The sequence below is a fragment of the Ctenopharyngodon idella genome, chromosome 22, assembly GCF_019924925.1.
Source record: "Ctenopharyngodon idella isolate HZGC_01 chromosome 22, HZGC01, whole genome shotgun sequence".
Lineage (NCBI taxonomy): Eukaryota > Metazoa > Chordata > Actinopteri > Cypriniformes > Xenocyprididae > Ctenopharyngodon > Ctenopharyngodon idella.
In genome coordinates, this window is record NC_067241.1 from 13,656,788 (window position 1) to 13,680,506 (window position 23,719).

The 23,719-nt window shown below is 35.7% G+C and overlaps 2 protein-coding genes and 1 long non-coding RNA gene across 9 annotated transcripts in view; 2 read left to right on the plus strand and 1 right to left on the minus strand.

Moving 5' to 3' along the window:
- src (v-src avian sarcoma (Schmidt-Ruppin A-2) viral oncogene homolog) overlaps window positions 1–5,078 on the plus strand; it is a 51,596-nt gene extending 46,518 nt beyond the window's left edge. For all 5 annotated transcript variants that reach the window (XM_051879633.1, XM_051879634.1, XM_051879635.1 and 2 more), the window contains one exon: window positions 1,018–5,078. In XM_051879633.1, the coding sequence (XP_051735593.1) occupies window positions 1,018–1,226 (209 nt within the window). In that variant the 3' untranslated portion in view covers window positions 1,227–5,078. The remainder of the gene's footprint in view (window positions 1–1,017) is intronic.
- Window positions 5,079–7,994: 2,916 nt separating this feature from the next.
- The window catches only part of mical1 (microtubule associated monooxygenase, calponin and LIM domain containing 1), a 40,446-nt gene continuing 24,721 nt past the window's right edge, over window positions 7,995–23,719 (plus strand). Inside the window, exon 1 of one of the 3 annotated variants that reach the window (XM_051879538.1) lies at window positions 7,995–8,160. The gene's annotated coding sequence lies outside the window, so the exon portion shown is untranslated. Of the gene's footprint in view, window positions 8,161–10,588; window positions 10,882–11,437; window positions 12,321–23,719 lie in introns of those variants that run through there. The other 2 variants (XM_051879539.1, XM_051879540.1) reach the window with 2 other exon arrangements.
- On the minus strand, window positions 12,329–15,456 carry LOC127504655 (uncharacterized). Its single transcript, XR_007927416.1, has 6 exons — window positions 14,282–15,456; window positions 13,533–13,567; window positions 13,287–13,413; window positions 13,107–13,179; window positions 12,922–13,014; window positions 12,329–12,769 (listed from the first exon to the last, which is right to left on the minus strand). It is a non-coding gene; the product is annotated as an uncharacterized LOC127504655 (long non-coding RNA).

Sequence of the window (23,719 nt, forward strand, 5' to 3'; positions counted from 1 at the left end):
GCTCTCCATGTTTCCAGTCTTTTAAGTCACTGCTTCACTAGATTCAAATGTACCTTTTTTTGCTTTATATATTATTAGATTTTTGTTTTTTAAAACAAGATGCCGTGGAATATATATATATATATATATATATATATATATATATATATATATATATATATATTTTATATATATAATTTCAACGTTGATAGTAAGAATAAATGTAAAATTTTAAGTTACATTAAATTAGAAAAACAGCAATTTATAATATTTTACTGTATTTTCAGCTTTGCATCACAGGAATAAATTACATTTTAATATATATATATATATATACATTTAAAAATTCCTTTTAAAAAAATTTAACATTACACAAAAACATTACAAAAATTTAATTATTCCAAACTATTCCTGTGTGTAATCATTATATAATATACTTTTATATATATATATATATATATATATATATATATATATATATATATAATATAAATAAGTAGTTATTATTTTAATAATTATTATTATATAATATACTTATACATAATATAAATTATTATTTTAATAATTATTTTTGTAATTATTATATATAATATAATATACTTATAAGATACTTATAATATAAATAAGTAATTATTTTAATAATTATTACTTATTTTTTAATTTTTAATAAATAATAATATATTATTATTATTTATAAATATTATATATTATTATTATTATTATTATTATTTTCACTCATCAAGTCCAACACATAATTTTTGTCATTCTCTAAATAAAAATAAAAAATAAAAAAAAGATGGAATACTTTATTATTCGGCATCTAAACAATTAAAAAAATCTAAAACTTTGATTTTGGGGGATTATTTTGCACACATATTAAATGTCATATTTTAGCCTCCTTTCCGCAAAGGGCACATGACAGCATTTCCGGTTGTTCCCACCTGCTGATGACCCACATCCTCTGCCTGGTTAAAATGCCACTTTCTGCACCACATTCCGACCCACATCCACCCTGTTTCACACCTCTCCTCTGCTCAGGTATGGTGAACCGGGAGGTGCTGGACCAGGTGGAGCGCGGGTACAGGATGCCCTGTCCCGCCGAGTGCCCGGACTCCCTGCACGAGCTCATGCTGACCTGCTGGCGCAAGGAGCCCGAAGAGCGGCCGACCTTCGAGTACCTCCAGAGCTTCCTGGAAGACTACTTCACCTCCACTGAACCACAGTACCAGCCGGGCGAGAACCTCTAGAGATCCTGATCCAGCCAAGCGTGCAAGCAATGAAAGAGATATCATTTCCCCGACCAGGAAATGAATACAGTTTATGCTTTGGGAATTTTATGGCATAACCCAAACAATATTGATCCACATGGGATGACAACCGAGCATCCAGCTGTCTAATTCAACCTGTTAGAAGCAACTTAATGGGTTTTCAAATGGTCTCCGTGTTACAGCATCACCCTCTGTAATTATCATTGCATGTTTTCCACTGCTTTCATCGCAGATGAACTAAAAACAGGAAGCATCATTCGCAAAGAAGTTCACTACTTCAGCCGCGCAATTTGCTGTTTGTGCTGATAATTATGTCAAGCCTTTATTTCCAAAGCTCTGCGGATTGATCTTTAGCTGTTTTTCTTGACCTCGATGTACCACCGTCTTTCTCCTAAACCCTTTTAGCGGATGCTCCAGATCTGTCATTCATCCTCCTCCTCCTCCTCCTCCCACAATCCCTCATTTCTATCCACTCCCATCCCCCTTCAGACCCCCCAAAGCATCAAGCTCCATCAGCTCTGGTGTTCTTCACGAACCCTGCGACCCCGTTCACAAGCTCAGATGGACCAGACGTGATTGTCCAGTAGGAGGCGGCATGTTGGGAGACATCTGTGATTGCAACTGAACGGACGTTCCGGTTAATGTCTTCCAATAGATATCCAGGGTGTGTATCTGAACGTGGTATTTTATGCCTTTTACTGGTAGAAAAATAGCTTTTTGTCCCACTATGCTTGTTTATTTCTTTTGTATCAACCTGGATCAACTGGAATAAGAATGTGATTGGTCGAACACTAGTCACGTGACCGATTAGGTGAAGGGAAAAAGCGTTCAGACTGAAATTATTGAAACGAAACATTCTTCCTTTTGATATGAACTCGTACACAATTGGAGAATCGTACAGAATGTTGTTTTCATTTGATACAGTTATTCTACTCTTCTAGTATTCAAAACAACTACTGATATATATAGCATTGTTTTTGTTTAAAGCAGAGATGGCTGTATAGTCCAACTTTGTGTGCCAATACAAAGAAAAAAAAATGAATTTTGTACTGTTTTATTATGTATAAAATGTATTTTTATTAATGTCGTTTTTTTTGTATCAAAGAGGATGCGCAGGCTTTGTACCTAGAATTTAAAGGAATAGTTCACTGAAAATTGTAATATATCTTTCCAAACACATGTGAAACACAAACTGAGACGTTTAGCTGAATGTTCATGCTGCTCTTTTCCATACTTTTACATTTATTGCATGGGGAAAATGTCCGCTAAACGTCTCTCTTTGTATCCTATGGCAAAAATAACAGTATAAAAGTTTGGAACGACACGACAATGAGTGAATTATGGCATAATTTTAATTTTTACGTGAGCTATTCCTTTTAACACTCATGAATATTGTATAAGAGATGTCTCCTCAAAGCTTGTTAAATGCTTGAATTTCAAAAAAAAAAAAAATCTTTTTCAGTTGTTTTAGCTTTTTTGAGACAAATTCTGACACAAAGTTGCCAATGTGTTATATGCAAAATAGCCATTGTTATATATTGAGATGAGAAGAGGGAGCTCAATTCTATCTTAACTACTTTACCATCATCAGATCCACAGAAAGCCATGAATCCTGACTGTGAGGTGTTACGCATTAGAAACCCATCTTAGGTCAGTTACTGAGCGCTTAGCGATATGAGATACCTGAATAAATATTATAATCACTGCTGAGACAATGTAGAATGAACTAGATTTGAATTGTAGGGATGTTGTACTGATATGATGATGGTTGCATTGAGCATACACCGTGTCCTAACCACACGCGACGCGATAAGATTCCAGCTACAAGCAATTAGTCTGTCCACACCAGATGTGACGCGATTATGAGACGTGATAAAGCAAAGTCCCTTTAAGACAAGTCATTTCATTCGACAGCCATCTTTGAAACGCCTCTTGGGAATTCAAGTGAAGCTCCTAACTCTTTGAATGGGGAAACATCAAATTCTCCAAAGCTGTTGGCCAAGCTTTCGATTAAATTTCATATTTGAAATCACCAATGAAATCTGACAACAACTGTCTCATAAATTTTGTTTCTAAACTCTCAAATCTTGACAAAAAAAACGGTATTTTTCAGGCTGTATCAAGCTAATGCGCATGCGTAGTCCTAAATGCGCGTCCCTTGTGTCTCATTTCGGAGGCGCTTCTAACTGTTTCTATAGGAACCGGAGCTTCTAACGGCCGCTGCAGTGACGCGATGACTTTACCAATCGGAGATTGGCTCTTATTTAGAAGGTGGGACTTACCATATTGTGCATTGCACTTTCTCCCATTCAAAACAATACGAGAAACAAGCGCGCCGCTATAATATTGTCTTTGAACTTCCGTTTTTGCGGTAAATCTGAGGTGAATTGTCCATTGTTACTTTCAGTTTGGCTATAAAAGACACACAAAATGATATTTAAACTCACATTAGACGCTTTAACATTAAGTAAAGTACATAAACAGTACCTGAGATTATCGTTATCATATTTTGTGTTGTTGTTCCAGCCGCGACGTCGCAGAAAAATAGAAACCGAATCGTTGCTCGTCGCCGTCGCGGCTAGTTAGGACAAAAAATGGAAAAGATGCCTTTTATCACGTGTCTTGGCATCGCATCACGTCTGGTTAGGACACGGTGTAACGTAAAGGGTTTGGAACTGTGAATAGTGGGTAACGTCAAGTCCTGACGAGTTGTCGCAGAAAAACGTCGCAACGTCGCAGAAAAATAGAAACCGAATCGTTGCTCGTCGCCGTCGCGGCTAGTTAGGACAAAAAATGGAAAAGATGCCTTTTATCACGTGTCTTGGCATCGCATCACGTCTGGTTAGGACACGGTGTAACGTAAAGGGTTTGGAACTGTGAATAGTGGGTAACGTCAAGTCCTGACGAGTTGTTTAGAATGGCATGCAGCTGTAATCGCGGTACTTTATAGCTGGTAGATGTGTGACGCCTGTCGATTATACTGTGTAAATACTTTAGTATGGTTACTGTAAATATTCTTTGCATATTTATTCATATTGCCTCAGTTTATGATCAGCAGATCTTTGCTCGTTTCTCCCCGCAAGATAAACGCTAATGTTACACATACAAAGATGATGGTGTTTCCACAAAGAACATTCAAATCTGTTTTTTTTTCTAAGATATGCAACTGAAATGTAATGCGATTCGGCCAATCACAGAACGGCAAGCCATCATGTTTTAGTTGCCGTGTATTTATTTAAAATCTCTCTTTGTTTTAGCCTTTTGTGTTTACTTTAATTTTAAAGTAAAATACCTTTAAGAATCTTTTTTTGTGTGTGTGTGACTCGCTGCACACTTAAGTACTGTGTTTTATTGTTTCTTTTTAATTCTTGCAATAAATCTGCTGTTGATTTTGACAGGTAGTTACTGCAAAGTTAAACTGCACTGTATGCATCGATATGAGCGAAATGTGACTTACTGAGGATATCTGACATGTCCATGGACAGTGTTCTTGATCCTGGGTGAAATGACGGCTTATGTGTTGAACTGGAAAATAAAATAATCACAAAGAAAATTAATCAGATCTACAAGTAACCAGACTATTAGTGCAACCCCATGTAATGCATTCAAACTATGCAGTTGTTTTCTATGAGTTGCGTGTCTATTTTAACTGCAGTTGCTCACAATCAAATTCCAGGTACTTTTTTCCCCAGTGTACAATTCTGCAATGATCAGTTTCAAAGTAAGAAATAACACTGAAATGAGATTTGTACTTTAAAAATGTATGACATGGTGTTATCTTTTTTTTTCTTTTTTTTTTTTAAGTGCAATAAACTGTGTTTCTAAAGCTTGGATTTAAGCACTAGAGGTTTTTTTCTTCTTCAGCAACTTGTTTTAAGTTTGAGTGCCCTGATTTTTTTCCTTGACAAAAATAGCTGATTATTAGGGACGCACCAATACTGATAGGCCTACAAAATATATAATTATTAAACAAATTAAATAAACGAATATGATTCCTATTCTCTTTTGGTAGTATTTGTTTGAACCGCAAGAGGCATCTAAGCTTACGCTAAACCTCATGCATTGCGTCAGAGGATTACTCATTAGGCGCAAATCGACTTGCGCATTCTGCGTAGGCCTACGTCGTCCATCGGAAGCTAGTTATTTGAATTTAAGTTGTAAATATGGATATTTTTCTTACAAAAATGCTTCAGAAGGCCTTTATTAACCCCCTGGAGTTGTATGGATTACTTTTTTAATGGATGGATGCATTATTTTTGGCTTCAAAACGCAGCCCCCCATTTACAACCATTATAACCCTTAGAGGACTAAGGATATTTTGAAATACATCTCCGATTGTGTTCGTCTAAAAGAACACATGAGGGTGGCTTGAGGGTGATTAAATAATTTTTATTTTTGGGTGAACTATCCCTTTAAGTTAAATAACACTCACACACACTGGCTCGCACGCTCTCTCTCTCTCTCTCTCTTACACACACACACACTCCCAGACACACACTCGCTAGCAAGTGTGTATTTTTATTACTCGCTTTTGTGTTTCGCCTCCTTCCGCCATTTTAGGCTAGCACGAGAAGCGCGTATGCGACGAATGACGTCAGAGAAACGTCAGCAGGCTATGGCTATAATCGATTATGGTCTATTACTGCATCGATGCAGAATCGTCCACGTCCACATCGCAATGCATCGTAGAAACGATTAATTTCAACACCCTTATTAGTAATAATACAGGTATCGGTATCGGTGAGTACCAAAAATGAAAGTATAGCCTATCGGTATCGGCCTCATTCTGAGAAAAAAAAAAAAGTGGTATAGGTGCATCCGTAGTGATTATTAACTTGGCTATTTCTTGTTTATGTTTACAGCTGATGCTAAAAGGAAATGCAGTAAAATCAGCCCTCAAGCTATTGCTATGATGTTACTGTAGGGTTGAAGGGAAATTGATAGGCTACAATAGGGGTGATCTTGATAACTCAAAATAATGGATCATCTGTACAAAGAAATGAACCTGCAACATTTGTGTAAGCAGCACAGATCTTTAACTGCAGGGCGAGTGCATTACATGCTGCTGTGATATTTATGCTTTATTATTATCATCCTTGAATTATGCATGCTGATATTAATTACTATAATGATTATAAATGTAATTTATAGAGCACATTTCATGCCAGAAGTGCTTTACAAAAAAGTATAATTAATATAAATTTCAAGTGTGGCAAATACATAGGCTATATAATAATATAAACTCTAATACTGCAATTGTAATATTTAAAGCTAATAGCATGATTTAATCAGAGAAGCTCAGTCTCTTAATCTAATTAAATATTCTCATAAAACATTTTTTTATGCTAGTGTTTACTTGATGTTTTGCTTTTACTTTTGTTATGCATGCTTTCTTAAATTGTTGTCTTTGTTTTTGAATTGCTTAAAGGCGCAATATATAATAATGTTATTATTAATAATATTAAAAAAAAATAGAATGGTAAGTAGAAAGATACCACTATTAGAACAAAGGAAAAACAAAGGTGTTCCCCAGCAGGAGGTCCATCAATCCCAGGTGATCAGACATCATTCAGTGTCCCTTTGGGCTTGTTATGCATCTCTAAACAAAGGAGCACTCTTGTGTCTGGCCTATGAGCTCGATACATGCTCAGATATTATCCAACAGCGCAGATACTACATTCATATAAGAATATAATCTTTAATACTGCAAGAATAGCAATTGTAATATTTAGAACTAATAGCATGATTTAATCCAACAGCTTTAACAGCATTACTATGATTATAAAACATAGTTTTAGTTATTTCTTCATCACATTTTAAACCCAAATATACCATGTATTGTCTACTGAAAGCCGGTTTATTGTCCTTTAGCGACACCTACTGTTATGTTAACGTAAACTGCACTATTTACATTCACTTTAACCTACGGTGAAAATTGTTGTCTTGAGTTATCATTCTTATTTGTTGGACTTGAGTTAGATATCACTTCTAACAGGATAAAGTAAATCCCACATTTGTATTCACCGTTAAATTATTTTGATATAGTCAACTTTTGATATTTTACGAACTTGGAGAAACTTCTCTTTTAAGTTTTTTTTTTTTTTTTTTTTGGAAAGAATAACTTGTTTGTTCAGACTGAATAAAGCTTAATTGTGAAAGTGAGTGTGCAGGTGCAATAAACCAAAACGTGTTGCCAAAATAACCTTGCAAAAACGCCTCCTATTTCTCTCAAACTCTTTAAAACAGTGCCCGAGACTAATTTCGAAAGTGTTTTGGTTTTGGGTCATAAAATGAGGAAAAGATAGGCTTGCCCTGCCCTCTGGTACTATTTTTGCTGCTATGCACTAGAGCTACTAAAGAATCCGACTTTGGAGAAGGGTTATCGCTGGTTTAACTCATGAATATTAATTATGTCATGTTGACGTAGTTTAAAACCCTTCAGGTCCAGAGGGAGCGTCCAATCACTTCGCTACTAATTAATATTCATAAAACAGTTTTTATCGTTTTTTTATTAGATAATATGAAATCAATGTACATTACATCTTCCTTAACAAATATCGAACACGATGAACACAGTTAGGAGCTTTGATTTATGAATGTAAAAAATAAAAATAAATTTTTTTTTTTTAGATCAGTCACAGTTGAAAAAAAAAAAAATTACCAACTAACTAGCATCTGTTGACGCAAAGATATTAACACGTAAACACTGCGTTAATCATATTTACACTCTAACAAACTCGATGTCTTCCAGCCAATCAAATGGTCGAACGTCTCGTATATGTAGTTAATATTCATAAGCCGTGCCTTCTTCCTAGTAGCATTCGTAAATGCCCGGGCGAGCCGCCGCAGGTGATTCATAGAGATAAACAAGAAGATACAACTGCGTTTAAAGGATCCAAAACTGCCTTAGAAGGTAATGTGCTTATTCACTTAAACCATAAGTTTTCACTTAAACCATGGTTTCACTTAAACCATAAAGATGTCTTGTCAGTCGATTACTACTAAAATAACTTTGCAATAGCAAATCTTAAACTTCAGTCAGTGTGCCAGAGCTTGTACGAGACGGATGTGTTAAAAAAGTTGTTACGGTGATGGCATGGTTTCTGCAGTGATGGATCACGGTTTTTACACTTTAAACTGTCTTCACAAACTGGAATCTTGAATTAATCTAGATAAAAAAAAGATATATGTATATATATGTGTGTGTGTGTGTGTGTGTGTGTGTGTGTGTGTACAGTGTATTACATATACAGTACGTGTAGGTATAGCTTTATGTATGTTTCCATCAAATAAGAGTACGTTTTCTGAATTCTGGGTTTCTGAAAATATTTTTCTCAGGTCGTAGATTAATGAGCTAATGTGTGGTACAACATAATGTAGTGCCTAAGTCCAACATTTTTGCCACATTTTTCTGACATCAGAATACCTTGTAAATACCATAGTATGTGAAGATGGTAATCATCATGTACAGTACCGTGGTATATATTAACGTTTCATCTGGCAAAATCACTGTACCATTTTGTATGTAGTTTTTTGGCATGAACCATGATAGTGCCATTCTTGGATATATTTTGGAGAACCATATAAATACCTGAAATACATGAAATTTAGTAGCACTACTACAGCAATTTTAGTAACTGATAGCTTTTTCCTCATTGAGTTTCACTTTTTCTCACTGCAAAGCTATAGTATTACACGCCACTAATATGACTGTTGTTCTGTTTAGTGTCTTTTTGTGGTCTGTGCTTTATTTACATTAGCTTAGGCACTTTTTTGCATTTTGGTACATCTCATTTGCAAATGCGTGAAAGCCACATTGAGCCTGTTTCCTGAGATAAAGCCTTTCGGGATGTTGCAGAAGCTTGTTGCCGGTGACGTGAGTGTAATGTTGGCTAACAACTTTTTATGTAACTGAAACCGATGACTGATCACCTTGTTGTGTCTGCAGGGGGAAATTCTGTCCCCTCTCTTTATTACCCAGCTTGCTGTGCAAAATCTGAGAGAGACTTTAATCTTTGCTCATGTATATTGCTGTCTGTTAACAGTGACTGTTATCAAGATTGCATTATAGACTTGCTCTAAGTGTGTTCTTGGTGTTGTGATTATGAATTAACAGCACATATCCGTGTGGTACGTGCTCGTCCCATGTGAATTTGAAACTGAAACAGGACCTTTAATAGACATGAATTGATGAATGTTACAAAACCTGTCAAGAACATGTACGGGTCATATTTCTCGCAAAGTCTAAAGAAAGTTAGCTAACGAATGTCAATGACTGAAATGTATATCTGATATAGTTTCTTAAGGTGTATATATGACAGTGTGTAGGATTTTTTCCAATTTTGTATGACCCCAAAATAATATATTAAATACATTCACCCACAGTTGTCATTATCAAAATACAATATATCTTATTCTCGTCATTGATTGTAATGTGTAAAAATTAAGCAAAACTATTAATACAGTAAATCATATATACTGTATGTACGACTTACTGAGGTTTCATCTAAAAACAGAAAACTTTTTATGCATTTTGGCCATTCATTTACACAACAACAGCGTTTTGGGGGCCTGAAAACGCAAACTTTTCAAAACCGGTTTCAACTACAAAAATGTGAATGTGAAAACAGTGACATCATGTGCATGCATATTACATGTTCAGTGTATAGTTGCATAATGTTTCTTTACAAAGTGACATCTCCAACTACTGGTCTAACGTGAATAATACAGCGTTTTTAGTTGTTTTCGTGGATTTGTGTGAACGGGTATCATTTTGACAACGTTGTCGTCTGTACGCGAAAAACACGAAGGAACCCAAAAATGAAATTTCTGTCATTAGTTACTCACCCTCATGTCGTTCTACTCCTGTAAGACCTTCGTTCATCTTCAGAACACAAATTAAGATATTTTTGATAAAATCCGATGGCTCAGTGAGGCCTCCATTGACAGCAATATAATTAACACTTTCAAAGGTCCAGAAAGGTACTAAAGACATATTTAACAGTTCATGTGACTACAGTGGTTCAACTTTAATGTTATGAAGGGACGAGAATACTTTTTGTGCGTCAAAAACTAAATAACGACTTTATTCAACAATATCTAGTGATGGGTGATTTCAAAACACTGCTTCATGAAGCTTCGAAGCTTTTTGAATTTTTTGTTTCGAATCAGTGGTTTGGAGTGTGTATTAAACTGCCAAAGTCACATGATTTCAGAAAACGAGGCTTCGCTACGTCATAAGTGTTTCGAAACGTTTCGAAATTTCAATGGTTCACATGACTTTGGCAGTTTGATACACGCTCCCAACCACTGATTCAAAACAGAAGATTTGTAAAGCTTCGAATCTTCATGAAGCAGTGTTTTGAAATCGGCTATCACTAGATATTGTTGAATAAAGTCGTTAATTTATTTATTTTTTGCACAAAAAGTATTCCCATCGCTTCATAACATTAAGGTTGAACCACTGTAGTCACATGAACTGTTTTAAATGTCTTTAGTAGCTTTCTGGGCACTGAAAGTGTTAATTATCTTTCTGTCAATGGAGGCCTCACTGAGCCATCGGATTTTATCAAAAATATCTTAATTTGTGTTCTGAAGATGAATGAAGCTCTTACAGGTGTGGAACGACATGAGGGTGAGTAATTAATGACAGAATTTTCATTTTTTGGTGAACTAAGTCTTTAAGTAAAATATTCACACACTGTAATAATACGTTCCCTCGTTTTACTAAATCATGTGCACAATATAATAATTTGTTCCCTTGTTTTAATTAAGCTAAAACAAGGGAACGAATTAGTACAACATTTTGTACTAATTTACTGAAGAGAGAGAAATTAAGTAGTGCACTCAAAAAAATATTTAACCCCAAAAGTTAAAACTTATGTAATTCAATTGCATATAAAATTTCCATCCAATTTAATCACATAAATCCAACGTAAAAAAGTTAACTTTTACTTAAGCTTCCCCATCATGTTCAGTTGACTTGAATGAATTAAATAAAGGTTATGTTAACTGATAAACTGCAATTTAAGCTTGTGTAATACATAAACCTTACTCTTTTCAAATAATTTATTCTTACTTGCTTTATATAACTATCTTACATTTCTTTATTTATATTAAATAAATGGTCAAACACGTGTTACATTTATAAACATTTATTGTCACAATTGCTCCAGGAATAATAAGAAACATCCAATCTGACAAAAAAAATAGAACATAATGCAGTATTTCACAAATTAAGGCAACTGTTTACTGCAGTTTTGTGCCTTCTCCCAAACTAACACAATGGTTATGGCTGTGTGCCAACAAGTTCATAGATCAACATGGAACCAAATTTCAACATCAAACATTATTTTCACAATTTCAAGGTAATATTGGGATCTCACTGCATAGTATTGTCATCAGTTTGTGCTTTCACTTATCTAAAACTTGATACAGATCTGTAAATGGTTACATTCCTTGTAAACATTTGTTCAAACAAATAAACAATCAGGACACTTGGGGAAAAAAAGAAAAGCAATCTGAAGGATTATAATTTACTTTACATATAACAGGTTTTCTGTTGTCCGTCAAATTTCAGCATTTAGGCATTCAGTAGCCCAAGTGTGCTACTCACAAGTTAACTTCCTGGACAAGGAATAGCACAAGGGCTAACATCTTTGGGTTTATTCGCCCAAAAATGAAATTTCTGTCATTAATTACTCACCCTCATGTTGCTCCAAACCCCTAAGACCTTCGTTCATCTTCAAAACACAAATTAAGATATTTTGTGTGTACAACATCAACTGCGTAGGAGACTGACATAAAAGGGAAGACATTTTTGAATAAAGTCATTTTTTTTTGTTTTTTTGTTTTGCGCACAAAAAGTATTCTCGTCGCTTCATACTATTAAGGTTGAACCACTGCAGTCATGTTGACTATTTTAATGATGTCTTTACTACCTTTCTGGACCTTGAAAGTGATAGTTGTGTTGCAGTCTATCGGAGGCCAGATAGCTCATGGATTTCATCAAAAATATCCTAATTTGTGTTCTGAAGATGAATGAAGGTCTTACGGGTGTGGAACGACATGAGGGTGAGTAATAAATGACAGAATGTTCATGTTTTGGTGAACAAAAAATTTAATGTATCAGAGAGGAAGCCAGAAGGTGCATTAGGTGCAGTCTCTTGATTTGAGTTAGTGTCATCTGTTCATAGTGTCATCTATCGTACTGTCTTCAAATCAACATTACGGAACAAGTTTAAAAGTTTTCAATGTCCTTCCAGGGGATGGAAACATCTGTGTGATGTCCTAAAGTCCAAATTCATCATTACCTTCTGGAAGAATTCAAATGTGAATTTGAGACTCTGAGTGTAACTTGAGTGAGTAGATCAATCTGAACAGCATTATTAATCCAAAGGAAAAACTCTTAAGTGTTGTAGCAGTTTTACACCCTCTGTTGCTACTCCAACATCGTCTGGCTAGTACTCAGCACTTTAAGGGTCACAAAAAGGCCCAGAGTGGTCTCCTTCAGGATTGCAGTCCTAAGCAAGTAAATGAATGAATGAATGAATGAATGAATAAATAAATAAATAAATAAATAAATAACACCTTGTTTAGTTTCATTGAAATATTAGAAGCACACAGCAATATACTTTATTTAGGTCATTACAAAAAGTATGTATACAGTACAAACCTGGAATTTTTTGACAAGTGTTGTAATGTCCCCATTGAGATACACACACAGACTCTTTATGACACAGTCTCGTTTGATGTGTATGTCTTCGCACTGAAAAATATGACACATATTATAAAACAGTGATTGATTATAGTTCAATCTTTGTAATTAGTTCCAAAGAACTGTAATGCAATTTACCATACCTTGCATCTGTCCAGCTGCTATGAACGGTGACAGAAGTGGCACAGTCTTTATCCACATAAATTCTGCTTTTACCTGAGAGGAAAAAAGGAAAGGGAAGATGGAAGAGATAGAGGCCTACTGTAGAGGAAATTACTGTAATTTACAAAAAATGTCTTAATGTAAATAATGACAACACTTACTTCATTTACTGTGAACAGGTTGCCTGAATCTCTCCTCAAAATGTCAATGTTTAAGAATGTTTCAATTACTTAAACATACCGGATACTTCAGCGATACTTCTTCCACACACTTTACGTTGCCACAAATCTGAAAGTCAAAAAACAGAAAATCGACATTAACAATTTTACAAAGAAATGAAACGAGTAAATTTTAGTTTTAATACAAAAAATATGAAAAAAAAAAATATATATATATATTACACATACCGTAATTGAGTTATTGTCCCAAAATTATGAGGTTTCTGAAATAGTAAAGATGACATACACTTTATTATTATTATTAAATTATATTTTTATATTATTATTATTATTATTATTTAATAAAATTATGATTCAGGTTGAAAAGAACACAACTTGTTTTAACAGGAAATCTATACATTTTTAGTTTATATATGGTCGAATGACACACTCTGCAATGTTTTGGTATATTTTCAAACTATATTTCAAGCGAAGTAAAATGCACATTGAAGCACTTATACTCAAAGATCTGTCAAAACATGCAAAAATACACAGTCAGTTGAACACATATCTCGAAATGATCAAATTTACCAATATTTGTGGACAGACATTTTAATGTGAAAGCCTATAAACGTTTACAATGTAGATAACGTATATATTTAATGAAGTGTGTTTGAGCAACGTCTTGGCTTATTTGCAAAGCATATAACGTTAGCAAAGATCGCTGAAATGACGAATCTGTTATTAAAAAAAATAATAATAATACGCGTAATCTGCCTGAATGCAAACATGATGCACAGTCAAGTCGACAGCATAGCGTTATATCTTACAATGATCAACGTTACAAATATTACTCTTTTTATAGCTGAGAAGAACTAAAATATAAGTTAATTCGCCTTAGCAAAAATGTGCCTTCATGCTAGAACTAAGAAAACAAGATCGAATAAACATAAAAATGGATATTGTTGAAGTTTAAATCGTTAATAAACATATCTTACCTTGAAAACATCCACATCTATGCATCCAAATCCTCCTTTTCGCTGAGTCAGACAGTAGATCACCGTTGCCAGATTGCCGCCTTCAGTTGTTGTTATTTGACTCCAGACTCCAATGAGCATGCGCAACACTTGCATTTGTGCCTTATGGCAATGAATTAAGTATAGTTTATGTAATTTGATCAGGTTGGTCTTGAATCCATTTCATTCATGTTGTATAAAAGTAATTTGGAATAATAATAGTTATTTTATACGTTTTTAAATACATTTTATTTGAATTGTTTGCTTAATTTCAATTAGTGGCAAGAATCATTTTTTGAGTGTGGGAATGAATTCTTAATTCGTGGTTTTTGTATTATGTCAGCAATAAGCACTGCAGATTAGTTTTATTTTACAGCATATGAAGCTACGTAATACGATCAGCAATTTACTAGGCATGTGCGTAACAACAAGGAAACAGGTTTGCACCTTCCATGCTGAATCAATAAATCTGATCAACCTGTTAATGAGCTCACATGGGACTGAATTTAACTCACACGAAAATATGTCCTGGCCAGTTGCATAAACTGCTTAGACTAGTCTTACAAGTCTTTTTTCCCTTTGACACTGGTTACAGTTGTTTTTAAAGCAAGTTGCTTAAACAAGTAGACTGGGCTAATTCCAATCCATAAAGTAAGACTGATACCTTACCTCGACTCAGTCTTAACATAATGACTGTGTTTATCAGTAGCAGCTCCTAGTAATAAATTTAGGTAGGGCAGATTCTGGGTCTTAGTGCTAGTTTGATAACCAAGCTTTATATTGTAATCGAACACACAGACACACTTTTGGCAGAATTATAATGTCCTTGCAGGGTGGCGCGCTAATGATGATTGACAGACTTTAGTACACACGACAAACGCATAGAAAGCCATGTTAGAATTGCCTTAATATAGTTTATAATACCGGCCCTTGATTCTGATTGGTTGAGTCGCGTTCAAAGCCGTTGTAAAATTCCCGAAAACATACAGCTGACCGCATTACATAAGTAACGCTGCGCCACTGAGTGTGTATGTTGCTGCGTCTGTCTTAGCAACCACTCTTAGCAATGTAAACATATGTTTGTTCCCAATTGATTTTGTTAATTGAAGCCTACTGCATTATGTATATATTTTTTGGCTTTAATATTTGTATTGTGTGGTACCTTTTTTTTTAAAAGCAATAAGCCCCGTGAAGCCGTGGTTTACAGTGAATTTATAACAGCTAAGGGGGTTTTGGGCACTCCGCTCCACGTCGTGCCTTACAACGCTCCTTAGCTGTTATAAATTCACTGTAAACCACAGCTTCTTGGGGCTTATTGCTTTTATTTATTGCTTCCGAATGCTGTTTTAGAATATTGCAAGTTATGTAGGAACTCTAATGAGGAAAAAAAGTCATGTCTATTCTCAGAACAAACATTAAACAAACACAACAGAACTACTGTATATAAAAGCTATTCACATGAGTATGTTTAAATTGAAGGGTTTATACTCTCATTATTTTAATACGCTCCACATAGGAAGAACAGACATGCCAACTAGTTACTGACCTGATGCAGACACATATCTGAAGCGGACTGACATCAGCCGCGTTCCAGTTCGTTTTTTTATGCCCTTCCCTCGCTAACTTACCTCAGTCTCGTTGACTCGGATGTACATCATTGCTTACGTTGCACGAGTGCCCACTACTGGTGGAGCCCTTGCAATGAGCTGAATTGGAACGTCCTAAGCCCTTGATCACTTGTAAGCTGCTATGGAGTTGATTTATTATTTACATTTTTTTCCTTACGAAACTGTTTAATGCAGCATTCTATATGTATATATAGGTGTGTTTGGGTTGTTTTAGATATTTAAAAAAAATATATATATATCATAGAGTTGTTTGTGGTGGGGTAAATTAAAAGCGAAATGCAGTGATGTCACAATCGTGTTGCATTGTGGTATATGGAGCTGCCTGAAGTGTACATATGAAGTAGACTGGCTCCCTTGGTCAAAATTGAGGGAGCGAGGGTCTGTCCATATAAACAAAGTGGAATGCACTTCAAAATGGCGGCAGGGATTCCCCCGAGGGGAAGTGCTTAGGGAAGTTCGCGAGTGCGTGTCTAAAACTGGAGTGGAACACAGGGGAAGTGCTTAGGGAAGTTCGCGAGTGGAACGCAGCCCGGGTCTGGAGCAAGGTTTACATAAGGTAACGTAAAAATAAGCGGGGCACCCAGAAATCTGCCCCTATTGCGCTGCAGTTCCATTTTTTACCACAGATTTACATTGGACGCTGTAGAGCTAGGGAGGGCTCAGAGACATGTCTGCCGAATCCATGCACTACATTTTAATATATCCTGCTGACTTTACAACTTATAATAGTCTAGAAAATCCGATTTGTTGCAGAATGCTGAACACATTTATAATTTATTATTAATTCAGTGTATGTAGAGGTCTATGTTTAGATGAATATTTTGGTGGGTCTCTGACTCTGACCAACCTACCCATACAGACGAGCCGTGGTTGGTGTTTATGCATTCAAAAAGGAAATTAAGCCTTTTTTAAACATATTTTCCTCAAAAATTCCAAATATCTTGTTTTTACTGTTTGCTCATTTTTTAAAATACCAAGTGTTACGTTATTCTTCTGACATCTGAAAATAAAACATGAAGGAAAATTGACAGATGAAGATTATTTGTAGCATAACCTTATAATTTGGAATTATTCGTTCTTTTGAGTGGAAGTTCCCCAAAATGGAAGTGCCTCCCCAGGAGAAAAAAAAGTACATTTCAATAATGTACTTAAAGTGCTCTATTTTCGTGCACTAATTTTGTACTTAATATGCTAAAAATTCTTCTTTAGTACTTCTTAAGATAATCTTAAGAACATCTAAGTGTGCTCAACTGTGCTATTTTGAGACACCATGAAATATGAACTAAAATGTGTTTTTAATATACTAACTTTGTATTTAAAATATATATTTAGTTACCACTTGTAGTACACTATGGGTTCAAATGTATTATAAGTAGTATCTAAATAAATTTTTTAAATACAGAGATAGTATATTAAAAGCACATTTTAGTTCATATTTCATGGTGTCTCAAAATAGCACAGTTGAGTACACTTACATGTTCTTAAGATTATCTTAAGTATAGTAAGTACAAAATTAGTGCACGAAAATAGAGCACTTTTAAGTACATTATAGAAATGTACTTTTTTTTTCAACTGGGTCCCATAATTGAAAACGCACTAGGATTGTCAGGACAATACATAATATTGTGAATTCAGTTTATTATTATACATATACAGTACATATATGTATATGTTCTTGACAGGTTTTGTGAGATCCACACACTAGATAAGAGGTGTTGAATTGATGTGTCATGATGGCATGCTGTACCTGACAAGATCTACGTGTGTCTACGTGTATGTGTCAGGCGTCTCACATCTGTTCCTCATATCACAGGCCTTTATGTGCAAACAACAGCAAGCCCGACATGATGCCAGATGATTTCTTTAATGAAAACCCCTTCAGGCAGTAGCCCTAGCATTTGTTAAGCATTAATGTGTACAAGACATGACTGCTTGTTTCCAGGAAGTGATGTGTTATTCTCTGCGTTTCATGCTGTGTGATCGTAAAACATCCAGGAAGTGCTGCAACATTTGTTTCAAGCCGGTTTGAAGCAATTTATTGGCACACAGGGGGCTGATTATGGGTTTGAACACGGAGGAACCAAACCACCTGAAGTCACGTGCTGTTTTTTTCACACACACAGCAAAAGTACAAGACATCACCTTCAATCTAAATGCCAAAGTGATCTAAATGTCATGTTACAGTATGTGGCATCATTAGAGATAAGGTAAAACAGGGAAACCAGTCATTCAAACAGGGATGTCACATGAGCATAACATTATGATTGTTCCCTCAGTATTGAGTGAGTCTGTCCTCATCATCACCATATGTGCTTTGTTACAAGTGTTTAAAAGGAAGTACTTATACAGCAGTTCAGCACCCTGAGAAAGAGACTGAGATGCTGTAAAGACTGTATTGTTTTGCTTTATCCTTTTAATTCAAGTTTAAACATTTAAAGCTAAGCACATCAGAGAGTTTATTGAAATATGGTTCTACATCAGTTATTTAAGATGGTAAATTTAAACATTATAAAATGCTTTCACTTTTCAAATGTGATGAATTGAAAGTGACCTTGCTTGTTCAACTTGCCTGGTGTTTTGCATTCATACTTCCACAAGTGAAGTATTTATTGTATGCAATTGAATGAAAGTGAAAGAATGTCATAAATGATGGAAGGCCTCCTTTTGTGCTTTGTAAGAATCTCCATGAGATCCAGAGAGCTTTTAATAACACAGATGCTTTGCGTTTTTTGAAACCCACAAGTCAAGAGATGCAGGTGACACTGAGTCTTATCTTAAAATAGTCTGTGAATAAATGTGGGTTGCTAAATCTAATTTTGCACACATAGTCACATGAAACCTTTGCAATGTATTCCACCCTGTTTTTGTGTTCAGCTTGCAGCACAGTGACTCACTCGGTGTAAAACCCTATTTCATGCAATAGTGCCGGCAGAGCTGTCAAAATGACTGAAAAACGAAATATTACTTGAATATTACTAAATTAAATTGCATAATTTCAGTAAGGGGAAGAAAGCTTTTGGCTTGTCTAGCAAAATATTAATACACCGCATTAAATTCTTTATTCAAAGCAATGAAATAACATGACTGTCTTGAAAAAATTAATAAAATATAATTTTGTAAATTGCATAAACAAAACATCATAAATAGTTTATTTATGCATAGTTTAATACAAAGAGCCGAAGTGCTGATCACACATACTTTTTGCATTTAAAAACATGAGATGCAGTGGAATGGAAAAAAATCTTATAAAGTTTCGAGACATGTTTTTCTTAACTTCTTTTAACTTTACATGGCTTTCTAAACATGTGACTCGAGACGCGAGTGCAGCGGTCAAAGATGTCCGTCTAGCGCTTGTTTACATAGAAAACAATGGAAAAGCAGCGCAGAAAATGTGTTCTGTGTGAACGGCTTGGTTTTAAAGGGTTAGTTCACCCCAAAATTCTGTCATTAATTACTCACCCTCATGTCGACCCAAACCTGTAACAGAACACAAATTAAGATATTTTAGATGAAATCCGAGGGTTTTGCAGCAATGTCACTTTACGGATCTTCTCCTCATTGAGCTTCTCTGTTTTTGCAATGTTTTGCAATCTTGTGGAATAGGCTAGCAAAAACATTAAAACACAACAACTCTTACATCATCATCGCATCTTGTGCGCCACTGATAAAGCTGCCTGATGCACACCTAAAATTCGAATGCACCGTTTTTGCATTTGAATGTGGATTTTTATGTTAAATTCGACTTATATTCAAAATTCTAATTTTAATTTGACAGTCCTAACGCCCGTTTCACACATACTCTATCTGCAGTGCGTATTTTTTTTCCGTGCCCATTGGTAACAGATTAAGGTCCGGGTATACTTCACTTCCCGCGCACAGTCGTGTCCGCGCATCTTTCAGAGTATACTCAACCATGGATGCACGCGGATGACTGAGTTCGACAGATGCGCAGTACAATTTTTTTTTTCCTATACTCTACCAGACATCGGAAGGCAGCACTGAGTCCTGTCATCAACGGGACATTCGCTGGGCAGGATTGGAGAGGAAAAATAGTGGATTTGAGTATACTTTGAAAGATGCCTGGACACGACTGCGTGCGAGACGCATTCGGGCGCGGAAAGTGAAGTATACCCAGGCCTTTACTTATCTCCCTCCATGAATTTGCCGCCCTAAACACGTCTTTGTACTCTTTCAAACATGAATTGTACAAATGTGGGTACTTTCTGATCTCTTCACACAAACGCTCATCAAGTTCGCGGACAATTGTCGCTTTGTTTCAAGCATGTTGTTTTTGAATCTCTCTTTCCACACTGTTCTTCGACAACTGCACACTGTTCTCAGTACTGTGCATATTGCCACCTAGTGGACTCTTCTGTCCTGCTTGCGCATGCACTGTTGCACGCGGACGGGGTGTGCAGACATCCGCGAGCCCTCCGGGTGACGAAGTATACTGTACCTTGGGCTTCAGACCTTTCACACTGCACGCGGATGCGATCCGGCAGTGCGTTCCAGTTGCGGTGTGTATACAGCAGTGCAGCGATCATTTCCACACCAAGTCTATTTTTGCTGTGATGCATCGCGCTGAATTAAAGCAACAGCACATTGTTTGCATTAAAATAAATATAGATTGACATGAAAATGTAGTAATTTCAACATAAATGCATATAATAACAAAGTCTCCTTTGTTTCACAGTCAACAAATGGCGTTTTGTCTCGGGTAAAGCAAGGAAAACAACACCTTACCTCGCATTTAGATAAACAAGCCCTGTTGAAAAAAAACAGCATATGCTGGTTAGGTATGTTTTGAAGCATGGAAGCTGGTTTGAGCTGGTTTATGCTGGTCCTTAGCTGGTCATGAGCTGGTTTAAGCTACTAGCTCCAGCTCAGGACCAGCTTAGGACCAGCATAAACCAGCTCAAACCAGCTTCCGTGCTTCAAAATATACCTAACCAGCATATGCTGTTTTTTTCAACAGGGAAAAACAAAGTTATTTATGACCCACAGGATTTCATGAATGAAGATTTAAAGGGATAGTTCACCCAAAAATGAAAATTTGTATCTGTTTACCCCCAGGGCATCCAAGATGTAGGTGACTTTGTTTCTTCAGTAGAACACAAATGATGATTTTTAACTCCAACCGTTGCGGTCTGTCAGTCGTATAATGCTTGTCAATGGGAACTCCATCTATAAGAGTCAAAAAAACATGCACAGACAAATCCAAATTAAACCCTGTGGCTCGTGATGACACATTAATGTCCTAAGACACGAAACGATCTCTTGTAAGCAGATAAACATCAAATTTTCATTTTTGGGTGAACTATCCCTTTAAAAGCGAAAGAAAAGACAAGAGTCTTTAATTTACAGTGTTTGTGATTTTAACATAGCCTATGTTTAAATGTTTTACCACTTGCATGATCAACGTATATATAAATCTAAAGTATTACTTTATATAAATATAAAGTAATGAATAAAGCTTTATTTAAATGTAGTGCGTTTAAACGTGACATCTATGAAAGAGTGTAGCTTATGTACAAAGAGAATCGCAATGCTGACAAGCCATGTTCAGTAACGACTTTTGGAGATGAAATAAAAATAAGCAAATGTTGTGTTTGTGATGTACAGCCACGGAGCATTTGCACACTGCAAACGCGGCATGTGTGAAACAGGTGTAAGTGCTGTGCGTTTACATATTAACAGTCATAACTGATTTCTCTTTATGTGAACTCTGGGTTAACAATGCATTGTTTCCTGTTGAAAGTTGTGGAACTTGATTCCATAAAACACATTCACAGTATTTTATTGTTCAGGCTCTCGTCCCTGGATTTGAATCTTTTGATTTGTTGTAAGTGTATTTTGTTCATAATGTTGTTATCTTGGGCTTTGTACTTGAATACTTGTAACAGTTTATTTATAATTGTAATAATAGTTTATAATAATAATACTTATAATGTGATGTGTGTATACGTCACGTTATAAATATTATTATTACATTATAAATAAAATGTTATATATCACACCAGATGACTATCAATTTCATAAATATCCAGAAATATAAACATCCTGCGCCAGAAAGATTGCCTTTCTTTGTTACAAATTTATTTTTGTCTACAAAGTTTGACATTGAAATTCATTCATTTCCCATGAACTTATCAGTACTAGTTCCTCTTATACTGCAATATATCAACCAGAACAAGACTTATATCAGTTCTAAAGAAAAAAGGAGGTGTTGCTTGCCCATGCAGAACTGCTGTTGTGTTTTGGGTTGTTGCCAGGGTGTGTGGTTGCTTAGGTAGCCTATTTTTAGGAGTTGTTATGAGGTTGTTTTTTTTTTTTTTTAGGTGTTTTGGATGGCTTCTAGATAAAATGAGCCCATTCTGGCCTGTTTACCCCTGGTCACTCACTTCATGCATTTTCTCTGATCGGATAGCTATCTGATCGTGAACAGACCAGGTCTAAATGCCCTCCGAAATGCATTCGAGACAGATATAAATCCGATCCCTCAAAGCACTTCAGGAAGTGGTCTGGGACACATTCCATTCAAAACTGAACAGGTCTAAATGCATCTGGTTGTTGAAACCACATATGTCAATTTTTACTTCTCCCCAAAAAGGTTAAAAAACAAACGTGTGAGAGCATGTTATAGCCAGATATGACAGTGCTACTGCATCACGCATAACAATAGATGAGCAGCTGCCGCAAATGAAACTAAAAATAAGTCACAGACACTCAAAACACAATCACCTTCATTAAAAGTAATGAGACTAAATGATCTTACCAGTGCTGTGGCCGCGCTCTCTCCTATTGTTGTCTTTGATTTTGAAATTAGCTGATGATAAGTAAAATGCTGCTCATATTTGTTGCTTTTGGTGACATGAACTCCATTAAATCTGCGTGGAAATTGAAGATCGGATTTATATCCGTTAAGCAGAGACACATTTATGTGGCCAAGTGTAAGTAGAATCATTTTGATAAATTAGATCAGCAGTCTGATCAGAGAAAACACATGAAGTGACCAGGTGTAAACAGGCCCTATGATACTGTGACAGAGCACTTCTTCAGTGTAAGCTTTTTCATTCTGATTACTCAAAGTCCCCCTATTATGTTTTTTGGGGTATTACCTTTCATGTAGTGTGTAATAAAGCTGTTTGTGAATGTAAAAGGTCTGCAAAGTTTCAAAAACCCAAGTGTACAATAAATTGAGTTATTGTCTCCTAAAAACAAAGAATTAAGCTGAAACGAGTCGTCAGTAATTCCAGTCTTACTTCCTGCCTGAACCTACGTAGGTACTAGGTTTGTAACAAGTTTTCATAATGCCAGCCTATGATCTTCATTGCCTGCCCGCAAATGATGTCTACTTTGATCCTCAAACGCTGTAGTTGTAGCTGAGACTGAAGAGTTTGATTCATGTGTCGACATGTCGAGAAGACGCTGTTTTCTGCTGCCAAAGTAAATCCACTTTACTGCACTTCCAAATAATGAGACTCGTGCTGGAATTGATACGGTAAAACTGACGCCATCATTACTGTTCGTATCACTGTGTATAAAGTGCTGAGGAAGATCCAGAGCTGAAATTCAGATATGGTAATGGGTATTTTGTTCCCGACACATGCTGTAAGCGGTCAACAAATCACAACAGACTGGGCCATCTGATCAATCAGAGCAGAGTAGAGTCTCAGAAAGGAGGCGTTTAGAGAGACCGGATTGTTTATCTAACCGCTTCAGACACTGTGAAAAAAGAAATGATGCTGCAATGTACATTATGAGAAAATTACGGGGTTTTTTTTTAAATTTT